Source organism: Cetorhinus maximus, unplaced genomic scaffold, assembly GCF_964194155.1.
Source record: "Cetorhinus maximus unplaced genomic scaffold, sCetMax3.hap1.1 HAP1_SCAFFOLD_435, whole genome shotgun sequence".
Lineage (NCBI taxonomy): Eukaryota > Metazoa > Chordata > Chondrichthyes > Lamniformes > Cetorhinidae > Cetorhinus > Cetorhinus maximus.
The window spans coordinates 334936-345780 of NW_027596379.1; the positions used below are offsets into that span (position 1 = coordinate 334936).

The 10845-nt window shown below is 54.0% G+C and overlaps 1 protein-coding gene across 1 annotated transcript; it reads right to left on the minus strand.

Annotated features, from left to right (window-relative positions):
• Positions 1-207: 207 nt before the first annotated feature.
• apex1 (APEX nuclease (multifunctional DNA repair enzyme) 1) lies at positions 208-10839 on the minus strand. Its single transcript, XM_078535405.1, is given in 5 exon segments — positions 208-2678; positions 4714-4906; positions 7723-7883; positions 7886-7918; positions 10772-10839. Coding segments are annotated over 5 exon segments (957 nt in total). The 5' UTR covers positions 10827-10839; the 3' UTR covers positions 208-2163.
• Positions 10840-10845: the final 6 nt, after the last annotated feature.

Below are 10845 nucleotides of genomic sequence, written 5' to 3' on the forward strand. Positions count from 1 at the left end.
GTGTTACCGCCTTCTTGAACCACTGCAGTCCATTGGGAGACAGAGAAAAACACACAAAGACACATGCACACACATACAGGCAGACATGTGTTTGCAGAAAGATGTATACGCACAGGCAGACACGCACACACAGGCTGGCACAGTCAAAAATACACGTGTGCAGAGAAAACACCCACACGCAGACCCACAAAAAGAGGGAGACAGATGTAAGTTGGTTCGAGGAGCTTTATTGAGTTTGAATTGGGGACCACAGCATGTTCCAATGCACTTTAAATTTTACAGCGTTTCGCTCAGTATGTCGTTCGTTCTTCGCGCTGTCAACAGATCTCAAAGTAGCTTGAAAATGGGAATCAAAGATTCCAGTGTCAGTGTGAAATGAAGGGCAAAACACTACCACTGGAAAACCCCCAGTGAGAGACCAGGCTCCCCACTGGAAATCTCCCAGTGAGAGACCAGGCTCCCCACTGGAAAACCCCCAGTGAGAGACCAGACTCCCCACTGGAAATCTCCCAGTGAGAGACCAGGCTCCCCACTGGAAAACCCCCAGTGAGAGACCAGGCTCCCCACTGGAAAACCCCCAGTGAGAGACCAGGCTCCCCACTGGAAAACCCCCAGTGAGAGACCAGACTCCCCACTGGAAAACCCCCAGTGAGAGACCAGACTCCCCACTGGAAAACCCCCAGTGAGAGACCAGGCTCCCCACTGGAAAACCCCCAGTGAGAGACCAGACTCCCCACTGGAAATCTCCCAGTGAGAGACCAGGCTCCCCACTGGAAAACCCCCAGTGAGAGACCAGACTCCCCACTGGAAATCTCCCAGTGAGAGACCAGACTCCCCACTGGAAATCTCCCAGTGAGAGACCAGGCTCCCCACTGGAAAACCCCCAGTGAGAGACCAGACTCCCCACTGGAAATCTCCCAGTGAGAGACCAGACTCCCCACTGGAAATCTCCCAGTGAGAGACCAGGCTCCCCACTGGAAAACCCCCAGTGAGAGACCAGACTCCCCACTGGAAATCTCCCAGTGAGAGACCAGACTCCCCACTGGAAAACCCCCAGTGAGAGACCAGACTCCCCACTGGAAAACCCCCAGTGAGAGACCAGGCTCCCCACTGGAAAACCCCCAGTGAGAGACCAGGCTCCCCACTGGAAATCTCCCAGTGAGAGACCAGGCTCCCCACTGGAAAACCCCCAGTGAGAGACCAGGCTCCCCACTGGAAAACCCCCAGTGAGAGACCAGGCTCCCCACTGGAAATCTCCCAGTGAGAGACCAGACTCCCCACTGGAAATCTCCCAGTGAGAGACCAGACTCCCCACTGGAAAACCCCCAGTGAGAGACCAGACTCCCCACTGGAAATCTCCCAGTGAGAGACCAGGCTCCCCACTGGAAAACCCCCAGTGAGAGACCAGACTCCCCACTGGAAAACCCCCAGTGAGAGACCAGGCTCCCCACTGGAAAACCCCCAGTGAGAGACCAGGCTCCCCACTGGAAAACCCCCAGTGAGACACCAGACTCCCCACTGGAAAGATCCTGCCAATGGCTGGAGTCTTTCTCTTCCCTCCTCCTGCCAGCTACTACCTGGGCCAGCCGATTAGCTCAATAGCTCTAACCTGGACAAAGGAATGTAGTGACGAAAACAATGATTAAAAAATACAATTTCTCAAAATGAAAGCAAAGGAAATAAGAGAACGCACTACAGTTGGGGCTGGGTGGGGATGGGGATTGGACGCTGTAAGTTTCGATCCAAACGTGCCCATTAAGGTGGCTGTGTGATGTTATTAATACACAAGCGCTTACCAGGCCCCTAACCCCAGCAGCAAAGACCCCCTCCCTTCTCCCCAGGAGCACCAAAATGACCCACCACCCTAATGAGCATCTAACAGAGCACCCACCCCCCCGCAACCTACATCAAGCAGATAACAGACCCCCCCAACCACCCGTAAAATGTATCCTGAACAATCCACTACCCAATGTGACCCAAAGAGGACCAAGCCCCCCTGACCAGAGACAGGAACCGGTCTGTTGACCAGCTAAAGGTCAAGCGAGCTTCTCAGCTCACCTCCCCGCAAGGTCAAAGGGCGGCCAATGAAAGTTGGATTGTGAGGAATCCCTTGGTCAAGATTGCCTTTGGACAGCATTGGGCAGTGGCCACGAGGGCTCAGCTTCACATAGCCATGAGCAAGGTGATGGGACAGTGGTCAGAGCCCATGGCTTTGGAGCGGATTTTACTGTCACACAAGTGAGGGAGGAGGGCCTTGGACAGCACAAAGTAATCGAGCCTCCAGCCCACGTTCTTAGCTCGGCAGTTGCCCAGGTAGGTCCAGAAGGTGTAGGCGTGGCAGGTGTCAGGGTACAGGTGCCGATAGCTGTCGACGAAGCCCTCAGACAGTAGATCACCAAAACCCTGCCTCTCCTCAGCAGTGAAGCCGGCCGATTTCTTGTTGGTTTTGGGGTTTTTCAGGTCGATCTCCTGATGAGCTACGTTCAGGTCTCCGCACAGGATCACCGGCTTCTTACCCTCCAGCCCCTTGAGGTAGGCCAGGAAATCCACGTCCCAGGTCTTTCGGTAATCCAGGCGCACCAGGCCCCGGCCGGAATTCGGCACGTATGTAGTGACCAGGAAATACTTGTTAAACTCGGCAGTGATAACCCGGCCTTCATTATCGTGTTCCGCAACTCCTAGCAAACACGGGAAAATGGGCGATTAGGTTCATAGACATAGGGTTATATACAGGGCTGTGATTGGTCCATTGGGGTTATATACAAGGGCTGTGATTGGTCCATTGGGGTTATATTCAAAGGCACTGATTGGTTCATTTGGGTTATATACAAGGGCTGTGATTGGTCCATTAGAGTTATATACAAGGGCTGATTGGTTCATTAGGGTTATATACAAGGGCTGATTGGTTCATTTGGGTTATATACAAAGGCACTGATTGGTTCATTTGGGTTATATACAAAGGCACTGATTGGTTCATTTGGGTTATATACAAAGGCACTGATTGGTTCATTTGGGTTATATACAAAGGCTGTGATTGGTTCATTGGGGTTATAAACAAGGGCTGTGATTAGTTCATTAGAATTATATACAGGGCTCTGATTGGTCCATTAGGGTTATATACAAGGCCTGTCATTGGTCCATTAGGGTGATATACAAAGGCTGTCATTGGTTCATTAGGGTTATATGCAAAATCTGTGATTGGTCCATTATGGTTACATACAAGGGCTGTGATTGGCTCATTAGGGTTATATACAAGGGCTAATTGGTTCATTAGGGTTATATACAAGGGCTGTGATTGGTCCATTAGGGTTATGTACAAAGGCACTGATTGGTTCATTTGGGTTATATACAAAGGCACTGATTGGTTCATTTGGATTATATACAAGGGCTGTGATTGGTCCATTAGGGTTATATACAAAGACACTGATTGGTTCATTTGGGTTATATACAAAGTCACTGGTTGATTTATTTGGGTTATATACAAAGGCTGTCATTGGTTCATTCGGGTTATATGCAAAAGCTGTGATTGGTCCATCAGGGTTATACACAAAGGCACTGATTGGTTCATTTGGGTAATATACAAAGGCACTGATTGGTTGATTTGGGTTATATACAAGGGCTGTGATTGGTTCATTAGGGTTATATACAAAGGCTGTGATTGGTCCATTTGGGTTATATACAAAGGCTGTAATTGGTCCATCATGGTTATATACAAAGGCTGTGATTGGTCCATTTGGGTTATACACAAGGGCTGTGATTGGTTCATTAGTGTTATATGCAAAGGCACTGATTGGTTCATTTGGGTTATATACAAGGACTGTGATTGGTCCATTAGGGTTATATACAAGGGCTGATTGGTTCATTAGGGTTATATACAAAGGCTGTGATTCGTCCATTTGGGTTATATACAAGAGCTGTGTTTGGTCCATTAGGGTTACATACAGGGGCTGTGATTGGTTCATTTGGGTTATATACAAGGGCTGTGATTGGTCCATTAGGGTTATCTATAAGGGCTGTGATTGGTCCATTTGGGTTATATACAAGGGCTGTGATTGGTTCATCTTGGTTATATACAAAGTCTGTGATTGGTCCATTTGGGTTATATACAAAGGCTGTGATTGGTTTATTGGTATCAGGGTCAGGGTGGGTGAGGGTGAGGGTGAGGGTGGGGGTCGGGGTGAGGGCGAGAGAGATGAAAGCCAGCGAGAGAGTGTGAGCATGAGGCGGAGAGAGAGAGAGAGCTAAGGGGAGGGAGAGAGGGAGGCATGGCCGCCAATGGTGGGCGGAATCAGGGGAGTGCAGAGATCTGGTTGAAAGATAGCCGAGTTGGAGAGGGGCAAAGTCCAGGGAGGATTTTGAATCAAAAATCTTAACAGTAAAGGATGAGGCCACTCGGTCTATCTTGCCTGATCTGACTCTTTGAAAGAGTTGTCTAATTTAATCTTACAAGCCAACTCTCTCTCCATAGAGAGAGCCCATCAATGATCTGTCTTCAAATACATGACCAACTTCCTTTCGAAAGTTCCTTTGGCCCAGCAAGCTCCTCGGGTGAGAACATGGCGGTAAAGCCAAATCTGTTAGGGATGGGCAATAAAAGCTGGCTTTGGCAGGGATGCTCCTGTCCGTGAATGAATAAATAAAAGTACCAACAATGAGAAAGGACCCCCTCTATTTCCGGGGGAGGGGGTGAGAGTAAACTGCAGGAATACGCACCGATTCCGAAGGTGACATTCAGTGGTTTAATCTTGCACAACATTCCCACTCCACTGTAGCCCTCCTTGTCCTGGGATGAACTCCAGTATTGGTAAGGGTATTCCGGCATGTCCTTCACTTCACCTGGCAGCTGTTTTTCTGCACACTTGGTCTCCTGGAGACAGAGGATGTCGGGAGTCTCTGCACTCACCCACTGCAACAGGGGCAAACATACAGTCATACAATTGTTACAGCACAGAAGGAGACCATTCAGCCCATCGTCTCTCTGCTGGCCCTCTGCAGTGGTCCCCATACCGTCGTCCAGGGAGCCTCGCTATACACCTTGGTCCAATCCAAAAACCAACCGTTCACCACTACTCTCAACCAACTCGGTGTCCACATTGCTGCTGTCCCTTTTATTCTAGGTCTGTTGTGCAGTGCTATATCAAATGCCTTTCAGAAGTTCACGTCTACCACACCAACAGCATAACCCTCTCTGTTACCTCGTCAAAAAAAAAAGCTCCAGCAATTTACTTAAACATGATTTGGCCTGAACAAACCGGTGTTTTGTTGTTAATTAACCCGTGTTTGTCCAAGCGATTGTAAATTTTGTCTCGGACTATCGCTGCTAGAAGCTTTCCCTTCCCGGAGGTGAAACTCTTTTCGAGCAAGGACTACAGCGGGTCAAGAAGCCGGCTCACCACCACCTTCTCAAGGGCAATTACGGATGGGCAATAAATGCTGGCCCAGCCAGCGAAACCCACACCACACGAAGGATAGAACACACCCAGCAGTGTAATGGTACCTGTAATGTTTCTTAACTTGAACCAAAGAAATTCTGTCCTTGGTCCCTCTAGGACATCCTCACTCTCCACACTATCAAATTCTTATAGCTGCTTGGTAGTACAGAGCTTGAGTGCTGCTGAAAAGGAGACATGTCGAAGCTTTTCATCTGGCACTCATCAGGACACTTGGCAAGAATTACCAATATAAGGAGAAAACAACAATTTATACTGTATGTGAAGAGAGTGCTGACTGGTGGACTCTGATTGGTAGAGGCGTTTGTTAATATGGCAATCGTCTTATTAAAACCAATTGGTAGTTAAACGGGTGATGGGCATTAATTATCCCAGACTGAATAGAATAAAAAGGGACAGCTGGAACACTTTGTGTGGAAGCGACTAGAAAGTTTGTAGCACTGAGGAATTGTCTTGGAAATAAACCAGCTTTAACCAAGAGACCTGCCTGGATCAATTCTTCCACCACAACCTCTTATTGCAAGTAACAGCGTTGCCATGGAGAATGCACCAGTGATGGTGACTGATAGTTAACTGCCAAGCGTTGTTGAAATTTAAACTAGGCAGCTTGAGCCTGATTGGTCAAGACATTGCCCCGAGGAATGAGTCAGCAAATGGTTGTCACTTATTTTGTTTAGCCGAAACAGGAAATTCTCTGGAATCAATACTGCCACGCCCCAGCCCCCAAACCCACCGACCTGTTGTTTACAAAATACTTTGTATCCAGGAATATTTAGTGGCCTGTGCTGCCTGTTTCTTTAATTAATTCTACGACATTGTCACTGCATTGCATTCCCACATAACTAAATTTACCACAGTTCGTGCATTTATATATATATATATAAAATATAGACCTCATTTAGACTTGACTACAGTCCCTCTTGCTCTGACCTCACCTCACATCTTACTATTTCTCACTCATGTACTATCTGTCCCTCCCAAATCCTTTTCCCATCTTGTTTCACCTTTCAAATGCTCCATTCTGGTTCCTACTACCCTCCCACCCCACTTTAGCCAAATTAGCTTCAACCCTCCCCAGAAGCACCGGCAGATTCCCCCCACAAGGACATTACACCTCAGCAGAGCTTGGGACCAATGTGTCCGGCCTGTACAGGTCCCATCTCCTTCACAGCCGGTCTCAATATCCCAAGAATCTAAAGCCCTCCCTCCTGACCACCTTCCCAGCCACACGTTCATCTGTTTTACACCCCGATTTCTACACTCACTTGTACGTGGCACTGGGAGTAATCCAGAGATTACTACGTTTGAGGTCCTGCTTGCTAATTTCCCAACCAGCTCCCTAAACTCTGACTGCAGGACCACATCCCTCTTTCTACCTATGTCATCTGCACTGATGTGGACCACGACTGCTGGCTGGTCACCCCCTCCCCCCCCACCACCACCACCCCAGCAGCCGCTCAGTGACATCCTTGACCCTGGCACCAAGGAGGCACCATGCCATCCTGGATCCATGTTGCAGCTGCAGAAACTCACATCTATTCCCCTATCGAATCACTTTTTGCTTTGGCTCCTCCAATCTTCCTTGTACCCTGCCCCCCAACACACCCCTGTGCATCTGAGCCACCTGTGGTGCCATGGACTTAGCTCTGGCTACGCTCCCCAGATGAACCATCACCCTCATCAGTATTCAGAACTGAATACTGGTTGGAGAGTGGGATGCACTCAGGGGTCTATTGCACTACCTGCCTGACCCTCCTTGACCGCCTGGGAGTCATTTATTCCCGCTCTCCCTGCACACCCAAAAGCTTCTGGGTGATCACACCTAGAAACTACTATCCACGTAACTCTGCAGTGACTCCAGCTGCTGCTGGACTTTTAAAACCTGGAGCTTGGGCTCCACCAGCTGCTGGGACTTCTGCACATGTAGTTATCCAGGACACGAGAAGTAGCCTGCAGTTCCGACAAGGAACAGGATGCGCACTCCACAGGACTGAGGTGCCTTGCCATGCCTCTACCTATGAGACTGACTAATTAATCCATAACTTCAGACACAATCGTTGCCCAGGCAGGGGTTACAGCCAATAGCTTTGGTCACCTTCTCAATGCCTAGCCACAGATAAGTTGCTCACAGTTCTTTGATCCCTCAAGACATGTGCCCCTTTAACCGAGGAGGAGGAATCACTGGGAAACGGGGAGGGAGGACAGTTGGGAGTATTGCAATGGGTAAGGGACACTGTTGTTCAGAGTCAAAGCGTGAGAATGCAGTCCCTACCTCCAGGCTTTTCTTTTTCACCCAGGCACGAAGCCCATCGACATTCCACGAGGTGATTTTTAGGTCACTCTTTTTCCCATCCTCTGTCACAAGCTTGTCTGGCGTATCCTCAAAGGCAGAAGAAACAGCTTCGCCATCCTTCACAGCTCCGTCAGCAGCCTTCCCCCACCACGTTTAGCCTTCTTGGGCACAGGTTCTGAGGGACAGACCAAGACAGATGGAATAAGAGTCCAAACAGAGATAGGTTAGGGTTCAGGGTTTAGAGTTACGGTGGCCATGTAACGAAGGCCAGAGAAAAGTCATGTGGTCATTGAAGAGGGCGAGGGCTGACAGCCACGGGTGGGATGAGGGCGACTGCAGAGTTCATATATAGGGGTTGGGGTGGAGGGGTATTTGTTTGTCCCGGGGTCGGTGGTGGGTTTAAACCGGGGTCGGTGGGGCTGGGGGGGGGGTTTAACCCGGGGTCGGTGGAGGGTTTAAACCGGGGTCGGTGGGGGGTGGGGGGGGGGTTTAACCCGGAGTCGGGTTATACCCGGGGTCTGCGGGGTAGTTTATGCCAGGGTCGGTGGGGGGGCGGCTTATCCCGGGGTATGTGGGGGAGGCTTATCTCGGGGGTGGGGGGGCTTATCCCGGGGTATGTGGGGAGCTTATCCCGGGGTCTGTGTTGGGGGGGGGCTTATCCCGGGTCTGTGGGGGGGGCTTATCCCGGGGGCGGGGTGGGGGGCTTATCCCGGGGTCTGCGGGGCTTATCCCAGGGGTGGGGGTGGGAGTTATCCTGGTGGGGGTGGGAGTTATATCCCCGGGGGGGGGGGGGGGGGAGTTATATCCCGGGGTGCGGGGGGTGGAGTTATATCCCGGGGTGGGGGTGGGGGGGAGTTATATCCCGGGGGGGGGGGGGGTTATATCCCGGGGTGGGGGGGAGTTATATCCCGGGGGGAGGGGGGGGGGGGGGGGGGGGTGGAGTTATATCCCGGGGTGGGGGAGGGGGGGAGTTATATCCCGGGGTGGGGGGGGGGGGAGTTATATCCCGGGGTGGGGGAGGGGGGGAGTTATATCCCGGGGTGGGGGGGAGTTATATCCCGGGGTGGGGGAGGGGGGAGTTATATCCCGGGGTGGGGGGGGTGGGAGTTATATCCCGGGGTGGGGGAGGGGGGGAGTTATATCCCGGGGTGGGGGGGGGGGAGTTATATCCCCGGGGTGGGGGGGGGGGGAGTTATATCCCGGGGGGGGGGGGAGTTATATCCCAGGGTGGGGGAGGTGGGGGGGGGTATATCCCGGGGTGGGGGAGGGTTATATCCCGGGGTGGGGGAGGGTTATATCCCGGGGTGGGGGAGGGGGGGGGGGTTATATCCCGGGTGGTGGGGGTTATATCCCGGGTTGGGGGAGGGTTATATCCCGGGGTGGGGGGAGGGGGGGGGGGTTATATCCCGGGGTGGGGGTTATATCCCGGGTTGGGGGAGGGGGGGGGTTATATCCCGGGTTGGGGGAGGGGGGGGGTTATATCCCGGGGTGGGGGAGGGGGGGGGTTATATCCCGGGGTTGGGGGGGGGGGGGGGGTTTATATCCCGGGGTGGGGGAGGGGGGGGGGGTTATATCCCGGGGTGCGGGAGGGGGGGGTTATATCCCGGGGTGGGGGAGGTTATATCCCGGGGTGGAGGTGGGGGGGGGGTTATATCCCGGGGTGGGGGTGGGGTTATATCCCGGGTGGGGGTTATATCCCGGGGTGGGGGGGTTATATCCCGGGGTGGGGGGAGTTATATCCCGGGGTGGGGGGGGGGGTTATATCCCGGGGTGGGGGGGGGGGGTTATATTCCCGGGGTGGGGGTGGGGGTTATATCCCGGGGTGGGGGGGAGTTATATCCCGGGGTGGGGGTGGGGGTTATATCCCGGGGTGGGGGGGAGTTTCCCGGGGTGGGGGTTATATCCCGGGGTGGGGGTGGGGGTTATCCTGGTGGGGGGGGTGCGGGTTATCCTGGTTGGGGTGGGGAGTTATATCCCGGGGAGGGGGGGGGGGGGGGAGGGCAGTTATATCCCGGGGGAGGGGGGGGGGAGGGCAGTTATATCCCGGGGGAGGGGGGGGGGAGGGCAGTTATATCCCGGGGTGGGGGTGGGGGTTATCCTGGTTGGGGTGGGGAGTTATATCCCGGGGTGGGGGTGGGAGTTATATCCCGGGGTGGGGGTGGGAGTTATATCCCGGGGTGGGGGTGGGAGTTATATCCCGGGGTGGGGGTTGGGAGTTATATCCCGGGGGTGGGGGTGGGGTGGGGGTTATATCCCGGGGTGGGAGTTATATCCCGGGGTGGGGGTGGGGTTATCCTGGTGGGGGGTGCGGGTTATCCTGGTTGGGGTGGGGAGTTATATCCCGGGGAGGGGGGGGGGAGGGCAGTTATATCCCGGGGGAGGGGGGGGGGGGGGAGGGCAGTTATATCCCGGGGGAGGGGGGGGGGGGGAGGGCAGTTATATCCCGGGGGAGGGCAGTTATATCCCGGGGGAGGGGGGGGGGGGAGGGCAGTTATATCCCGGGGGAGGGCAGTTATATCCCGGGGGAGGGGGGGGGAGGGCAGTTATATCCCGGGGGAGGGGGGGGGAGGGCAGTTATATCCCGGGGGAGGGGGGGAGGGCAGTTATATCCCGGGGGAGGGGGGGGGGAGGGCAGTTATATCCCGGGGGAGGGGGGGGGGGGGGGGAGGGCAGTTATATCCCGGGGAGGGGGGTGGGAGGGCAGTTATATCCTGGGGGAGGGCAGTTATATCCCGGGGGAGGGGGGGGGGGGGGAGGGCAGTTATATCCCGGGGGAGGGGGGGGAGGGCAGTTATATCCCGGGGGAGGGGGGGGGAGGGCAGTTATATCCCGGGGGAGGGGGGGGAGGGCAGTTATATCCCGGGGGAGGGGGGGGGGAGGGCAGTTATATCCGGGGGAGGGGGGGGGGGGGGAGGGCAGTTATATCCCGGGGGAGGGGGGGGGAGGGCAGTTATATCCCGGGGGAAGGGGGGAGGGCAGTTATATCCCGGGTGCATGCCCGGTTTTCCCGCTCATGCCCGGTGTTTACCCGTTTCCTGTTCCTCTTTCTCCGCCGCCGCCTCTTTCCGCGCCCGTCTCGGCATCTTCCACAAGCAGCGAGTG